General features: G+C 40.5%; 1 protein-coding gene across 3 annotated transcripts in view; it reads left to right on the top strand.

Annotated features, from left to right (window-relative positions):
• Positions 1-15,233, top strand: part of LOC138946827 (stAR-related lipid transfer protein 3-like) — a 106,964-nt gene extending 91,731 nt beyond the window's left edge. For all 3 annotated transcript variants that reach the window (XM_070318233.1, XM_070318231.1, XM_070318232.1), the window contains exons 12-14: positions 8,785-8,966; positions 9,647-9,740; positions 12,312-15,233. In XM_070318233.1, coding sequence (XP_070174334.1) covers positions 8,785-8,966; positions 9,647-9,740; positions 12,312-12,416 — 381 coding nt within the window. In that variant the 3' untranslated portion in view covers positions 12,417-15,233. The remainder of the gene's footprint in view (positions 1-8,784; positions 8,967-9,646; positions 9,741-12,311) is intronic.
• Positions 15,234-17,780: the final 2,547 nt, after the last annotated feature.

The raw sequence follows: 17,780 nt of genomic DNA, 5'->3' as shown, positions 1-17,780 counted from the left end.
ATTGTCATTGTGGTTGTTATTGTCATTGTGGTTGTCATTGTGGTTGTCATTGTCATTGTCATTGTGGTTGTCATTGTGGTTGTCATTGTGGTTGTCATTGTCATTGTGGTTGTCATTGTGGTTGTCATTGTCATTGTCATTGTGGTTGTCATTGTCATTGTGGTTGTCATTGTCATTGTGGTTGTCATTGTCATTGTGGTTGTCATTGTGGTTGTCATTGTCATTGTGGTTGTCATTGTCATTGTCATTGTGGTTGTCATTGTGGTTGTCATTGTCATTGTGGTTGTCATTGTGGTTGTTATTGTCATTGTCATTGTCATTGTGGTTGTCATTGTCATTCTCATTGTCATTGTGGTTGTCATTGTCATTGTGGTTGTCATTGTGGTTGTTATTGTCATTGTCATTGTGGTTGTTATTGTCATTGTGGTTGTTATTGTCATTGTCATTGTGGTTGTCATTGTGGTTGTTATTGTCATTGTCATTGTGGTTGTTATTGTCATTGTCATTGTGGTTGTTATTGTCATTGTCATTGTCATTGTGGTTGTCATTGTGGTTGTCATTGTGGTTGTGGTTGTCATTGTGGTTGTCGTTGTCATAGTGGTTGTCATTGTGGTTGTTATTGTGGTTGTCATTGTGGTTGTTATTGTGGTTGTCGTTGTCATAGTGGTTGTCATTGTGGTTGTTATTGTGGTTGTCATTGTGGTTGTCATTGTGGTTGTCATTGTGGTTGTCGTTGTCATAGTGGTTGTCATTGTGGTTGTTATTGTGGTTGTCATTGTGGTTGTTATTGTGGTTGTCATTGTGGTTGTTATTGTCATTGTCATTGTGGTTGTCATTGTGGTTGTTATTGTCATTGTGGTTGTCGTTGTTATTGTGGTTGTCATTGTGGTTGTCATTGTGGTTGTTATTGTGGTTGTCATTGTGGTTGTCATTGTGGTTGTTATTGTCATTGTCATTGTGGTTGTTATTGTGGTTGTCATTGTGGTTGTTATTGTCATTGTCATTGTCATTGTGGTTGTCATTGTGGTTGTCATTGTGGTTGTGGTTGTCATTGTGGTTGTCGTTGTCATAGTGGTTGTCATTGTGGTTGTCATTGTGGTTGTCATTGTCATTGTGGTTGTCATTGTCATTGTGGTTGTCATTGTGGTTGTCGTTGTCATAGTGGTTGTCATTGTGGTTGTCATTGTGGTTGTCATTGTCATTGTGGTTGTCATTGTCATTGTGGTTGTCATTGTCATTGTGGTTGTCATTGTGGTTGTCATTGTCATTGTGGTTGTCATTGTGGTTGTCATTGTCATTGTGGTTGTCATTGTCATTGTCATTGTGGTTGTCATTGTCATTGTGGTTGTCATTGTCATTGTGGTTGTCATTGTCATTGTGGTTGTCGTTGTCATAGTGGTTGTCATTGTGGTTGTCATTGTCATTGTGGTTGTCATTGTCATTGTGGTTGTCATTGTCATTGTGGTTGTCATTGTCATTGTGGTTGTCATTGTCATTGTGGTTGTCATTGTGGTTGTCATTGTGGTTGTCATTGTCATTGTGGTTGTCATTGTGGTTGTCATTGTCATTGTCATTGTGGTTGTCATTGTCATTGTGGTTGTCATTGTCATTGTGGTTGTCATTGTCATTGTGGTTGTCATTGTCATTGTGGTTGTCATTGTGGTTGTCATTGTGGTTGTCATTGTCATTGTGGTTGTCATTGTGGTTGTCATTGTCATTGTCATTGTGGTTGTCATTGTCATTGTGGTTGTCATTGTCATTGTGGTTGTCATTGTCATTGTGGTTGTCATTGTGGTTGTCATTGTCATTGTGGTTGTCATTGTCATTGTCATTGTGGTTGTCATTGTGGTTGTCATTGTCATTGTGGTTGTCATTGTCATTGTGGTTGTCATTGTGGTTGTTATTGTCATTGTCATTGTCATTGTGGTTGTCATTGTGGTTGTTATTGTCATTGTCATTGTCATTGTGGTTGTCATTGTCATTGTCATTGTGGTTGTTATTGTCATTGTCATTGTGGTTGTTATTGTCATTGTGGTTGTCATTGTCATTGTGGTTGTCATTGTGGTTGTTATTGTCATTGTCATTGTGGTTGTTATTGTCATTGTCATTGTGGTTGTTATTGTCATTGTCATTGTCATTGTGGTTGTCATTGTGGTTGTCATTGTGGTTGTGGTTGTCATTGTGGTTGTCGTTGTCATAGTGGTTGTCATTGTGGTTGTTATTGTGGTTGTCATTGTGGTTGTTATTGTGGTTGTCGTTGTCATAGTGGTTGTCATTGTGGTTGTTATTGTGGTTGTCATTGTGGTTGTCATTGTGGTTGTCATTGTGGTTGTCGTTGTCATAGTGGTTGTCATTGTGGTTGTTATTGTGGTTGTCATTGTGGTTGTTATTGTGGTTGTCATTGTGGTTGTTATTGTCATTGTCATTGTGGTTGTCATTGTGGTTGTGGTTGTCATTGTGGTTGTCGTTGTCATAGTGGTTGTCATTGTGGTTGTTATTGTGGTTGTCATTGTGGTTGTCATTGTCATTGTCATTGTGGTTGTTATTGTCATTGTCATTGTGGTTGTTATTGTCATTGTCATTGTGGTTGTTATTGTCATTGTCATTGTGGTTGTCATTGTGGTTGTCATTGTGGTTGTGGTTGTCATTGTGGTTGTCGTTGTCATAGTGGTTGTCATTGTGGTTGTCATTGTGGTTGTCATTGTCATTGTGGTTGTCATTGTCATTGTGGTTGTCATTGTGGTTGTCGTTGTCATAGTGGTTGTCATTGTGGTTGTCATTGTGGTTGTCATTGTCATTGTGGTTGTCATTGTCATTGTGGTTGTCATTGTCATTGTGGTTGTCATTGTGGTTGTCATTGTCATTGTGGTTGTCATTGTGGTTGTCATTGTCATTGTGGTTGTCATTGTCATTGTCATTGTGGTTGTCATTGTCATTGTGGTTGTCATTGTCATTGTGGTTGTCATTGTCATTGTGGTTGTCGTTGTCATAGTGGTTGTCATTGTGGTTGTCATTGTCATTGTGGTTGTCATTGTCATTGTGGTTGTCATTGTCATTGTGGTTGTCATTGTGGTTGTCATTGTGGTTGTCATTGTGGTTGTCATTGTGGTTGTCATTGTCATTGTCATTGTGGTTGTCATTGTCATTGTGGTTGTCATTGTCATTGTGGTTGTCATTGTCATTGTGGTTGTCATTGTGGTTGTCATTGTCATTGTGGTTGTCATTGTCATTGTGGTTGTCATTGTGGTTGTCATTGTCATTGTGGTTGTCATTGTCATTGTCATTGTGGTTGTCATTGTGGTTGTCATTGTCATTGTGGTTGTCATTGTCATTGTGGTTGTCATTGTCATTGTCATTGTGGTTGTCATTGTTGTTGTCATTGTCATTGTGGTTGTCATTGTGGTTGTCGTTGTCATTGTCATTGTGGTTGTCATTGTGGTTGTCATTGTGGTTGTCATTGTGGTTGTCATTGTCATTGTGGTTGTCATTGTCATTGTGGTTGTCATTGTGGTTGTCATTGTCATTGTGGTTGTCATTGTCATTGTGGTTGTCATTGTCATTGTCATTGTGGTTGTCATTGTGGTTGTCATTGTCATTGTGGTTGTCGTTGTCATTGTGGTTGTCATTGTGGTTGTCATTGTGGTTGTCATTGTCATTGTGGTTGTCGTTGTCATTGTCATTGTCATTGTGATTGTCATTGTCATTGTGGTTGTTATTGTCATTGCCATTGTGATTGTCATTGTCATTGTGGTTGTCATTGTCATTGTGGTTGTCATTGTCATTGTGGTTGTCATTGTCATTGTGGTTGTCATTGTCATTGTGGTTGTCATTGTGGTTGTCGTTGTCATAGTGGTTGTCATTGTGGTTGTCATTGTCATTGTCATTGTGGTTGTCATTGTGGTTGTCATTGTCATTGTGGTTGTCATTGTCATTGTGGTTGTTATTGTCATTGTGGTTGTCATTGTGGTTGTCATTGTGGTTGTTATTGTCATTGTCATTGTCATTGTGGTTGTCATTGTGGTTGTCATTGTGGTTGTGGTTGTCATTGTGGTTGTCGTTGTCATAGTGGTTGTCATTGTGGTTGTCATTGTGGTTGTCATTGTCATTGTGGTTGTCATTGTCATTGTGGTTGTCATTGTGGTTGTCGTTGTCATAGTGGTTGTCATTGTGGTTGTCATTGTGGTTGTCATTGTCATTGTGGTTGTCATTGTCATTGTGGTTGTCATTGTCATTGTGGTTGTCATTGTGGTTGTCATTGTCATTGTGGTTGTCATTGTGGTTGTCATTGTCATTGTGGTTGTCATTGTCATTGTCATTGTGGTTGTCATTGTCATTGTGGTTGTCATTGTCATTGTGGTTGTCATTGTCATTGTGGTTGTCGTTGTCATAGTGGTTGTCATTGTGGTTGTCATTGTCATTGTGGTTGTCATTGTCATTGTGGTTGTCATTGTCATTGTGGTTGTCATTGTGGTTGTCATTGTGGTTGTCATTGTCATTGTGGTTGTCATTGTGGTTGTCATTGTCATTGTGGTTGTCATTGTCATTGTGGTTGTCATTGTCATTGTGGTTGTCATTGTCATTGTGGTTGTCATTGTGGTTGTCATTGTCATTGTGGTTGTCATTGTCATTGTCATTGTGGTTGTCATTGTGGTTGTCATTGTCATTGTGGTTGTCATTGTCATTGTCATTGTGGTTGTCATTGTGGTTGTCATTGTCATTGTGGTTGTCATTGTCATTGTGGTTGTCATTGTCATTGTCATTGTGGTTGTCATTGTGGTTGTCATTGTCATTGTGGTTGTCATTGTGGTTGTCGTTGTCATTGTCATTGTGGTTGTCATTGTGGTTGTCATTGTGGTTGTCATTGTGGTTGTCATTGTCATTGTGGTTGTCATTGTCATTGTGGTTGTCATTGTGGTTGTCATTGTCATTGTGGTTGTCATTGTCATTGTGGTTGTCATTGTCATTGTCATTGTGGTTGTCATTGTGGTTGTCATTGTGGTTGTCGTTGTCATTGTGGTTGTCATTGTGGTTGTCATTGTGGTTGTCATTGTCATTGTGGTTGTCGTTGTCATAGTGGTTGTCATTGTCATTGTGATTGTCATTGTCATTGTGGTTGTTATTGTCATTGCCATTGTGATTGTCATTGTCATTGTGGTTGTCATTGTCATTGTGGTTGTCATTGTCATTGTGGTTGTCATTGTCATTGTGGTTGTCATTGTCATTGTCATTGTGGTTGTCATTGTGGTTGTCGTTGTCATAGTGGTTGTCATTGTGGTTGTCATTGTGGTTGTCATTGTCATTGTCATTGTGGTTGTCATTGTGGTTGTCATTGTCATTGTGGTTGTCATTGTCATTGTGGTTGTCATTGTGGTTGTCATTGTGGTTGTCATTGTCATTGTGGTTGTCATTGTCATTGTGGTTGTCATTGTGGTTGTCATTGTCATTGTGGTTGTCATTGTCATTGTGGTTGTCCGTGTCATTGTCATTGTGGTTGTCATTGTCATTGTGGTTGTCATTGTCATTGTGGTTGTCATTGTCATTGTGGTTGTCATTGTGGTTGTCATTGTCATTGTCATTGTGGTTGTCATTGTCATTGTGGTTGTCATTGTCATTGTGGTTGTCATTGTGGTTGTCATTGTGGTTGTCATTGTCATTGTGGTTGTCATTGTCATTGTGGTTGTCATTGTGATTGTCATTGTGGTTGTCATTGTCATTGTGGTTGTCATTGTGGTTGTCATTGTCATTGTCATTGTCATTGTGGTTGTCATTGTGGTTGTCATTGTGGTTGTCATTGTCATTGTCATTGTGGTTGTCATTGTCATTCTCATTGTCATTGTGGTTGTCATTGTCATTGTCATTGTGGTTGTCATTGTGGTTGTCATTGTGGTTGTCATTGTCATTGTGGTTGTCATTGTCATTGTGGTTGTCATTGTCATTGTGGTTGTCATTGTCATTGTCATTGTGGTTGTCATTGTGGTTGTGGTTGTCATTGTCATTGTGGTTGTCATTGTGGTTGTTATTGTCATTGTCATTGTGGTTGTCATTGTGGTTGTCATTGTCATTGTGGTTGTCATTGTCATTGTGGTTGTCATTGTCATTGTGGTTGTCATTGTCATTGTCATTGTGGTTGTCATTGTCATTGTGGTTGTCATTGTGATTGTCATTGTCATTGTGGTTGTCATTGTCATTGTGGTTGTCATTGTCATTGTGGTTGTCATTGTGGTTGTCATTGTCATTGTGGTTGTCATTGTCATTGTCATTGTGGTTGTCATTGTGGTTGTCATTGTGGTTGTTATTGTCATTGTCATTGTGGTTGTCATTGTGGTTGTCATTGTGGTTGTCATTGTGGTTGTTATTGTCATTGTGGTTGTCATTGTGGTTGTCGTTGTCATTGTGATTGTCATTGTCATTGTGGTTGTTATTGTCATTGCCATTGTGATTGTCATTGTCATTGTCATTGTCATTGTGATGGTCATTGTCATTGTGATTGTCATTGTCATTGTGGTTGTCATTGTCATTGCCATTGTGATTGTCATTGTGATTGTCATTGTGATGGTCATTGTCATTGTGGTTGTCATTGTCATTGTGGTTGTTATTGTCATTGCCATTGTGATTGTCATTGTCATTGTCATTGTGGTTGTCATTGTCATTGTGGTTGTCATTGTCATTGTCATTGTGGTTGTCATTGTGGTTGTGGTTGTCATTGTGGTTGTCATTGTGGTTGTCGTTGTCATAGTGGTTGTCATTGTCATTGTGGTTGTCATTGTCATTGTGGTTGTCATTGTCATTGTCATTGTCATTGTGGTTGTCATTGTCATTGTGGTTGTCATTGTCATTGTCATTGTCATTGTGGTTGTCATTGTGGTTGTCATTGTCATTGTGGTTGTCATTGTCATTGTCGTTGTGGTTGTCATTGTCATTGTCATTGTGGTTGTCATTGTCATTGTCATTGTGGTTGTCATTGTGGTTGTCATTGTCATTGTGGTTGTCATTGTGGTTGTCATTGTCATTGTGGTTGTCATTGTCATTGTGGTTGTCATTGTCATTGTGGTTGTCATTGTGGTTGTCATTGTCATTGTGGTTGTCATTGTCATTGTCATTGTGGTTGTCATTGTGGTTGTCATTGTCATTGTGGTTGTCATTGTCATTGTCATTGTGGTTGTCATTGTGGTTGTCATTGTGGTTGTCATTGTCATTGTGGTTGTCATTGTGGTTGTCGTTGTCATTGTCATTGTGATTGTCATTGTCATTGTCATTGTGATGGTCATTGTGGTTGTCATTGTGGTTGTCGTTGTCATTGTCATTGTCATTGTGGTTGTCATTGTGGTTGTCATTGTGGTTGTCATTGTCATTGTGGTTGTCATTGTCATTGTGGTTGTCATTGTGGTTGTCGTTGTCATTGTCATTGTCATTGTGATTGTCATTGTCATTGTCATTGTGATGGTCATTGTGGTTGTCATTGTGGTTGTCGTTGTCATTGTCATTGTCATTGTGGTTGTCATTGTGGTTGTTATTGTCATTGCCATTGTGATTGTCATTGTCATTGTCATTGTGATGGTCATTGTCATTGTGATTGTCATTGTCATTGTGGTTGTCATTGTCATTGCCATTGTGATTGTCATTGTCATTGTCATTGTGGTTGTCATTGTGGTTGTCATTGTCATTGTGGTTGTCATTGTCATTGTCATTGTGGTTGTCATTGTGGTTGTCATTGTCATTGTGGTTGTCATTGTCATTGTGGTTGTCATTGTGGTTGTCGTTGTCATTGTCATTGTGATTGTCATTGTCATTGTCATTGTGATGGTCATTGTGGTTGTCATTGTGGTTGTCGTTGTCATTGTCATTGTCATTGTGGTTGTCATTGTGGTTGTTATTGTCATTGCCATTGTCATTGTCATTGTCATTGTCATTGTGATGGTCATTGTCATTGTGATTGTCATTGTCATTGTGGTTGTCATTGTCATTGCCATTGTCATTGTCATTGTCATTGTCATTGTCATTGTGGTTGTCATTGTGGTTGTCATTGTCATTGTGGTTGTCATTGTCATTGTCATTGTGGTTGTCATTGTGGTTGTCATTGTCATTGTGGTTGTCATTGTCATTGTGGTTGTCATTGTGGTTGTCGTTGTCATTGTCATTGTGATTGTCATTGTCATTGTCATTGTGATGGTCATTGTGGTTGTCATTGTGGTTGTCGTTGTCATTGTCATTGTCATTGTGGTTGTCATTGTGGTTGTCATTGTGGTTGTCATTGTGGTTGTCATTGTCATTGTGGTTGTCATTGTCATTGTGGTTGTCATTGTGGTTGTCATTGTCATTGTCATTGTGATTGTCATTGTCATTGTGATGGTCATTGTGGTTGTCATTGTGGTTGTCGTTGTCATTGTCATTGTGATGGTCATTGTCATTGTCATTGTGGTTGTTATTGTCATTGCCATTGTGATTGTCATTGTCATTGTCATTGTGATGGTCATTGTCATTGTGATTGTCATTGTCATTGTGGTTGTCATTGTCATTGCCATTGTGATTGTCATTGTGATTGTCATTGTCATTGTGATGGTCATTGTCATTGTCATTGTGATGGTCATTGTCATTGTGATTGTCATTGTCGTTGTCATTGTCATTGTCTTTGTCATTGTCATGGTGATTGTGGTGGTGATTGTGATGGTGTTGGTTATTATGGGTGTGATTGTGATTGTGGTTGTTATTGTGGTTGTGATTGTGATGATGTTGGTTATTATGGGTGTGGTTGTGATTGTGGGTGTGGTTGTGATTGTGGTGCAGACTGTGATGGTGATCGACAACAACACGGACATCTCACACAACATTGCGGCAGGGATCGGCAGTTTGGTGGCCAGCAGGGATTTCGTCAACCTTCGTCACTGGGGCGTGAGGGAGGGAATCTATCTGTCTGCTGGACACGGAGTTACCCACCCTGATTGCCCCCCCTCCAAGAAACATATACGGTGAGAGATTGTTGATTTATGGCATGTGTGTGCTTTTTGTTTCCTGGTGGCTAATCTTGGATTTATTTTTTTTAATTTTTCAATTGATAATGACAGAAAACTGTTAACAGAATTATTTTGATTTTTTGGGGTACATGCACGAAAGATGGCCAAATCTCGAAAATATTTAGAAAAAAATGTTAGCACGATTTATAGACTCGCTTTTTTGTTTTACATCTCATTTTGTCAGACTTGTTTAAGTCTTGAAAGGGGGTATTTCACTGTACATTTTCAGTGGTTTCAACGGACCGGGGGGTATTTCACTGGACATGTCTGTGGTGTTTATGTTTCAGTGGATTCAACGGATCGGGGGGTATTTCACTGGACATGTCTGTGGTGTTTATGTTTCAGTGGATTCAACGGACCGGGGGGTATTTCACTGGACATGTCTGTGGTGTTTATGTTTCAGTGGATTCAACGGATCGGGGGGTATTTCACTGTACATGTCTGTGGTGTTTATGTTTCAGTGGATTCAACGGACCGGGGGATATTTCACTGGACATGTCTGAGGTGTTTATGTTTCAGTGGATTCAACGGACCGGGGAGTATTTCACTGTACATGTCTGTGGTGTTTATGTTTCAGTGGATTCAACAGACCGGGGGGTATTTCACTGGACATGTCTGTGGTGTTTATGTTTCAGTGGATTCAACGGACCGGGGGGCTGGGTGTTCAAGTCGGTTCCAGGGCAGCCCAACAAGTCCATCTTCATCTGGGTCATGAACACCGACATCAAGGTAAACACTGATTGCATCTTGAGTCTATTTATTTCCACTACCTCCTCCTCCTCCTCTTCCTCCTCCTCCTCATCATCATCATCATTATCATGAACACTGACATCAAGGTACGTAGGCTGTTCCATAATTATTTAGAATCTCAGAAACGGAAACACATATCAACAATCTAACCAGGCGATTTTCTAGACCAATCCTTCCCCAGCCGACACCCAACTGGCCATCCTCTCAAATGTTCTCATTCAGGCCTGGGACCACTTGACATCAGCTATACCTGGTATGGCCCTCGTGAAGGCTCGGACATAGTCTTCAGGGGTCCCTAACCGTGTTTCCGCGGCTATTTCTTAAAATCCGAGCACAGGCTGAACTAGCATGGGGAGAAGTCAGGAAAATAGGGTGGATGCAACCAGCAACAGTGCTCCCTTTGGTGCCAAGAAATATGTTGTCGCAAAGGCAGTATTCACAGGTGCGTTGTCATGTTGCAGCATAAGCCCTCGAATACCCGTGTTTGGACGGTGTTTGTGTCAAGCCTCGAATATTTTCGACCATCAGTGGTGGACACAGCAGTCAGACGTGACTGTATGCCTGTCCTCAAGAGTCACCGTGTTTAAATACATTGATCTAGCGACGAAAGATGCACACCATTTTTTATGGCGTCTTGTTATTTGAACTTGGCAGGGGTTGGGTCACCTGGTTAAACACCCGAACAGACGACAGTTGTTTGGTTTCAGAGTGGAACTAATTAACCCAGGTTTCGTCACCACTGACGATATTCCATGTTGATTTGGACAATCCATTGCTGATTTGTTCAAGTATAGTCAGGCAACACTCTGCCCTACCCCTCTTTTTCCCGTCACTGGGTTTATGTGGTACCCAACTGGCAAATCGCTTTGGGGCCATTAAATATTTGTGTAAGATCTTTTCAAATGCAGAGCTTTTAATTCCAAGGGCATATTGCATCTCCCTGAATATAATTAAATGATATTCTCTCATCATCTGTTCAACAGCGCCAATGTTTTCGAGGATAACGGATGAAATGAGTAGACCAGGGTGGGTATCATTTTTGAGGCTCCGTCTACCCGGTTTGAAATTGCTGTACCAGTTTTACACCACGGCTCTACAATGGGCGTTCATCCTAAAACATTTCATCACACTTTCATGCCAATCGGCCTCTTTTAACCCTTATTTTGTAGTTATTGTAAGTTATCGGTCCGAAATCACGAATTTGAGCTTCATGACGCAATTTCATACATTGCGCGGTGAGTATCTTCCCGAGTCGACCATATGAAAACTACATAACTCTGGAACTTCATTTTTTTGTGTCAAGCCTCACGATAGTCTATTGTTTGATGGCATGATTTTGTATTTAACGCCGTATTGCCATGAGCCTGGATTCTAAATAATAATGGAACAGCCCTCGTACAGATTGGTTGTGCCATTTTTAATGCCCCCACTCGCCGCCCACCTATGCAAGTATTGTTCAGTTAGTTGAATTATAATTATTTCTGAACTAAAATCCCGCAAGACATTGCAAGAACGCCTGCCGCCATGTTCTAACCACCCCAGGTGAGCCCGCAAGTTGAACGCAACAACTGTGCCTGGCGTCAATGATGTGTGTGTCCATCACATGACGGCTATTTGTGTGTCCATCACATGACGGCTATTTGTGTGTCCATCACATGACGGCTATTTGTGTGTCCATCAGATGACGGCTATTTGTGTGTCCATCACATGGCGGCTATTTGTGTGTCCATCACATGGCGGCTATTTGTGTGTCCATCACATGGCGGCTATTTGTGTGTCCATCACATGGCGGCTATTTGTGTGTCCATCACATGGCGGCTATTTGTGTGTCCATCACATGGCGGCTATTTGTGTGTCCATCACATGGCGGCTATTTGTGTGTCCATCACATGACGGCTATTTGTGTGTCCATCACATGGCGGCTATTTGTGTGTCCATCACATGACGGCTATTTGTGTGTCCATCACATGACGGCTATTTGTGTGTCCATCACATGACGGCTATTTGTGTGTCCATCACATGACGGCTATTTGTGTGTCCATCACATGACGGCTATTTGTGTGTCCATCACATGGCGGCTATTTGTGTGTCCATCACATGGCGGCTATTTGTGTGTCCATCACATGACGGCTATTTGTGTGTCCATCACATGGCGGCTATTTGTGTGTCCATCACATGACGGCTATTTGTGTGTCCATCACATGACGGCTATTTGTGTGTCCATCACATGACGGCTATTTGTGTGTCCATCACATGGCGGCTATTTGTGTGTCCATCACATGGCGGCTATTTGTGTGTCCATCACATGGCGGCTATTTGTGTGTCCATCACATGGCGGCTATTTGTGTGTCCATCACATGACGGCTATTTGTGTGTCCATCACATGGCGGCTATTTGTGTGTCCATCACATGACGGCTATTTGTGTGTCCATCACATGACGGCTATTTGTGTGTCCATCACATGGCGGCTATTTGTGTGTCCATCACATGGCGGCTACTTGTGTGTCCATCACATGGCGGCTATAACCCATGTGTCTCCCTGTGTTGCAGGGCTGGATCCCCCAGCGGCTGATGGATCAGGCGGCAAGTACAGTCCTGCAGGACTACCTCAAGTACCTGCAGCAACATGCCCTCACCCTGCAGCCTGCTGTTTGACCCATGGAGATAGCTGCGGCAACCCGACCTGACGCTGCAGTCTGCCGCTTGACCCATGGAGAGAGCGGTGTGGGACCATGATGCACCTCTGTGATACTCCTCAGTTGCCTTTTCCCTTTGTCATTATTTCTGTCAGAACGCAGCGTTGTTTTGGCCTGTGTGGAATCGGAGCTCAAACCCTGCTCATAGTGGTTCCGATCACCTTGGTTTCAGCAAGTTTTCATTGTTAAAGAAATGGTATTTCAAGACTTGTTAGCCATAATGCTTATTGTAGGATATGTACGTCTCTGTGGGGAATGGGGGAAAATGGTATTTCAAGACTTGTTAGCCATAATGCTTATTGTAGGATATGTACGTCTCTGTGGGGAATGGGGGAAAATGGTATTTCAAGACTTGTTAGCCATAATGCTTATTGTAGGATATGTACGTCTCTGTGGGGAATGGGGGAAAATGGTATTTCAAGACTTGTTAGCCATAATGCTTATTGTAGGATATGTACGTCTCTGTGGGGAATGGGGGAAAATGGTATTTCAAGACTTGTTAGCCATAATGCTAATTGTAGTATATGTACGTCTTTGTGGGGAATGGGGGAAAAGGGTATTTGAAGACTTGTTAGCCATAATGCCTATTGTAGGATATGTACGTCTCTGTGGGGAATGGGGGAAAATGGTATTTCAAGACTTGTTAGCCATAATGCCTATTGTAGGATATGTACGTCTCTGTGGGGAATGGGGGAAAATGGTATTTCAAGACTTGTTAGCCATAATGCTTATTGTGGTATATGTACGTCTCTGTTTGTGAGCCATAATGCTTATTGTAGTATATGTATGTCTCTGTTTGTTAGCCATAATGCTTATTGTAGTATATGTACGTCTCTGTGGGAATGGGGGAAAATGGTATTTCAAGACTTGTTAGCCATAATGCTTATTGTAGTATATGTACGTCTCTGGGGATGGGGGAAAATGTAACAAAGGAACGTAACATTGATATATCTTTATGGAGTGTGAAGACACATATATATCTTTATGGAGTGTGAAAACACACATTAGTGGAGAACATTGTCGTCAAAAGATATGTCAAGGCATTGTCAGTGTTCAGTAGTCATCAAAAGATATGTTAAGGCATTGTCAGTGTTCAGTATTCATCAAAAGATATGTTAAGGCATTGTCAGTGTTCAGTTCATGTTACGCTGTATTAAAGAATTTCTGATACATACACAGATTTATACTGCAATGCATTGTGGGATGTGAGAAAACTATGGCAGCTGCATTTATCAGTGTCAAATGATGGCGTCTCTGTTTTGTTATAATTATGGTACAGACAATCATTGATTCACAAGGTTTATCCAAAAACCATACCATAAGAAAAAACATTTTACTCTAAAATCGTTACAAAAGCTTTCTAATTTTTTACCTTTTCCACTTTTCAGAAAACCTGTTTTTCTTTAAATTTTAATAAATTTGTTATGTTCAATATTTTTTTATTTTTTTTATTAACTTTTCCTTATTGTAAAAGACAGAGACTTTCAAGGTCTCATTAGGTCAGCTGACATTTGCATAATGTTATGACAAAGCACAATGCATTGTTGGCTATATTTGGTGAAAGGTTTGGTATGTGTGTGTGTGTGTGTGTGTGTGTTTCCTTGTTTATTAATTCAGTGAGTTTGTTTTTGTTGGCTAATGTGTGTGGTTTAGATATAATTGTTGCCACCTCGATACAATTGTCAAAACTGAATCCACGCGAGGATGCTGACTAAGACTGGGCTTGCTTCAAGGCCACAGGCTGATTGTGAGTGGACTTGTGTGTGTGTGTGTGTGTGTGTGTGTGTGTGTGTGTGTGTGTGTGTGTGTGTGTGTGTGTGTGTGTGAATTGTAAAACTGCAAAACAACTAATCTACAATGATAACATGAAATGTAACATCACAACTGTAATGACAAAAGGCATAATAACCACTCTGTCACTCAAGTGCCCCGTTTGCTTCGAGGGTGATGAACAATGTCAATGCGATATGATTTATTTGTATGTAGTTTATCAGTGGTTACGCTTCTGTGGATGTTGTTGAAGTTTTATTCACATTATTCAAACCCTGCTTTTCTCTTGGGGCTTTTGACACTTTAATTCTGATGCTGTTATTACTGAGAAATTAAATTTATTTTTTATAAGATTTTTACTGCACTAATTTGCAAATAACGCTTGTGAAAAAGAAAATTTGAAGATTTAATAAAAATATGGGTTTTTTGAATGGTTTGAAACCATCTTATTTTTTATAGAATTCAGGTTTTTTTCTGCAGTATTATACGTTATTTCTATTTTTGACCAAAATACAAATAACATTTATGTATCTATCGATTCTGGTTAGAATTCCTTTTAGTTTTTACAATTGAACGCACACAAACATGCACTATTTTGTAGTCTCGGCTGGCCGCCTAAATGTGAAGTTTTGTCGGCCTCTGACATCAAATGTCTCAAAGAAGGGAAATCCAATGTTCAATGGATACATAACATGTTATTGTTTTTCATGAGTTGTTGGATAGTCATCAACTTTATGGTTTTAAAAAGGAAAGAAATCTATATTCTGTGGAAAAAAGACAAAATTTGGTTTATTTATCTTTCCTTTTGTATGTGTGAGGACACGCTTGGATGCTACAAATAGTATTGGAGTTGTTTGTGCTTGTTTCGTGTTTCTTGTCTCTTGATTTTATCATGAACCCAGGGGGCCATCTAGATAAGTTCAGCATTGAAACGATGGAAGGTATGACACTAGCATATCACCACATACATGTCCTGAATAGGTAAGCTTCCTGTGAGGATGTTAAGCCCCCCCCCCCCCCCCCCCCCCCCCCCCCCCCTTAACACTATTGTGACTAGCACTGCCACGGCGTTAACGTCCTGCCTGCCCAAGCTTGCCACCAAGAAACTTACCAAAAATCAGTAACTGTAAAGAAATCTGTCTAGCAAGCTTGAATTAAGTCCAATCACCACCAAATTTTGTGTACTAATTCAAAAATGGATGCCCAGTTCAGTCGTGCTACTTATAAGTTTGTCACGCGATTTGTTTTAGCAAAGGGGGGTGAAAGGGGGATAATTTGTGTTTTTTAACGTTTTTTTTGTGTGTGTTTTATTTTCCACTGCTTTTTTTAAAAGTTATTTTTTAACAGAAAGTATTATAAATAATGTTATAACCAAACAAGGTGTAAAACCTATGAATTAGCTGAAATATTGTTAACATTGTACACAGAAATAAGGAGACAGTACAAAGAAAAAAACAAGCAAATCACGCATTCACTCACAGCATCCTGACTCAAATGAAACAAAACTGTAACACTCACCAAATGATGTCTAGGTAATCCATATTGAATATACGTCACATTTTCACAACAAAGTACCAACTGTACACCTATGAACAATTCCAAAAGGATTTGAAGGCTCCAGCCATCCATTGTTATCAGTGCTGCCACGCCCCTATAGCTCCTGCACGATTCCGAGATACATGTTCGTCTAGCAGTATCACCCCCTACCACGTGTAGTTGCCGACTCGTACTAGCAACAACGGGACTGTTTCTTCCTCAATATCACTGCTATTATCGCTTTCTTGAGGCTAAAACGACACGATGTATCATGATCTACAGGATCCTCAAGATTCAAGGAGAATCTCCTCCCGTGACAAGGCTCGCCTTCGATTCATTTTTTTTGTTCGAAAACACCACGCAAATCTGCACTAATTTGATCAAGCCGGAAGAGAAAACCACGTGTATCAAGGGAAACAACTCAATTTACTGCAAGCTTCAAAAACCGGGAAGCAATCACGAGTCGTGTACCTTGTATGTCTAATACTAAAATAGTCACTTCCCGTCCGTGGGCGTTGCAGCGCTATTACTAATATAGTCACCTCCCGTCACGAAAGTGTTAAGATAGATTGAAGGTTCACAAGTGGAGGCTGGTTGCAATAGACCCTATTGATAGACCCTCTCTCAAGATCTCGCAAACTTCATAGCATAGCAAAGCATGTGGTACAGCTATCTTGCTCAATCTGCGAAAGCCGAGGTTTGAAGTTCTTGCGATATTCTAGGCATAACAAAGAGCGTGTCTCACGGATATCTTGCAAGAGCTGCTCAGATACCGAAAAGGTCTGTCAGATTCAACAAAATAAAAGTCAAGTGGTTCTTATAATATTTAATTTTTTTCACAATAACATGCTACCTAACATGTATGATTCTATGTTGTTGTTTTTTTTGCAGTTGCAGTGACTGTTGCATGATTGCCAGTGTACGTGCAGGTCTTGTCCATGTTTGTTTTATGTTTTACTGACCTCATGCAGTTGTGAGCGTTTGGATTGTCTCAGGGATGTTTCGAATGTCAATATTTGATAATGTTCAAGATAGAATGAATAAGACGCGTAAACATCAGGTCTGCGTGGCTTTAATACTTTTGTATGTCGCCCTCATTCTGCGATTTTCATACAGTGATGGACACACAGGGATGTTAGTTAACTGTCAGTGATGGACACAGAGGGATGTTAGTTAACTGTCAGTGATGGACACAGAGGGATGTTAGTTAACTGTCAGTGATGGACACAGAGGGATGTTAGTTAACTGTCAGTGATGGACACACAGGGATGTTAGTTAACTGTCAGTGATGGACACAGAGGGATGTTAGTTAACTGTCAGTGATGGACACAGAGGGATGTTAGTTAACTGTCAGTGATGGACACACAGGGATGTTAGTTAACTGTCAGTGATGGACACAGAGGGATGTTAGTTAACTGTCAGTGATGGACACAGAGGGATGTTAGTTAACTGTCAGTGATGGACACACAGGGATGTTAGTTAACTGTCAGTGATGGACACACAGGGATGTTAGTTAACTGTCTGAGAAAAAGTTAATTAATGAGTGAATGAGTATATACTGGGCATTTGCAAGTGAGTGTGTGTGTTTCATAGATGAGGGTATATTTTATAGACCAGGTTGTCTCAACGAGACTGCAAACTATCCTGCTAACAACAGACTGCAAACTATCCTGCTAACAACAGACTGCAAACTATCCTGCTAACAACAGACTGCAAACTATCCTGCTAACAACACTGTGTATTTCAGTCCACTGTCCAGTTCCAATGCAAATGTACACTTAGAGAAAAGATGACATTATTATCAACTAATGCAAAGGTGTGAACTACTCTTCTGTGTTTCTTGTAATCATCGAGGTTGGCATGGCAGTGTGAGTTGAGGTTGGCATGGCAGTGTGAGTTGAGGTTGGCATGGCAGTGTGAGTTGAGGTTGGCATGGCAGTGTGAGTTGAGGTTGGCATGGCAGTGTGAGTTGAGGTTGGCATGGCAGTGTGAGTTGAGATTTGGAGTGTGGATACAA

Source organism: Littorina saxatilis, linkage group LG14 (assembly GCF_037325665.1).
Source record: "Littorina saxatilis isolate snail1 linkage group LG14, US_GU_Lsax_2.0, whole genome shotgun sequence".
In the NCBI taxonomy this organism is placed as follows: Eukaryota; Metazoa; Mollusca; class Gastropoda; order Littorinimorpha; family Littorinidae; genus Littorina; species Littorina saxatilis.
The sequence above is the reverse complement of the archived record's forward strand: the minus strand, read 5'-3'. Positions and strand labels throughout refer to the sequence as shown.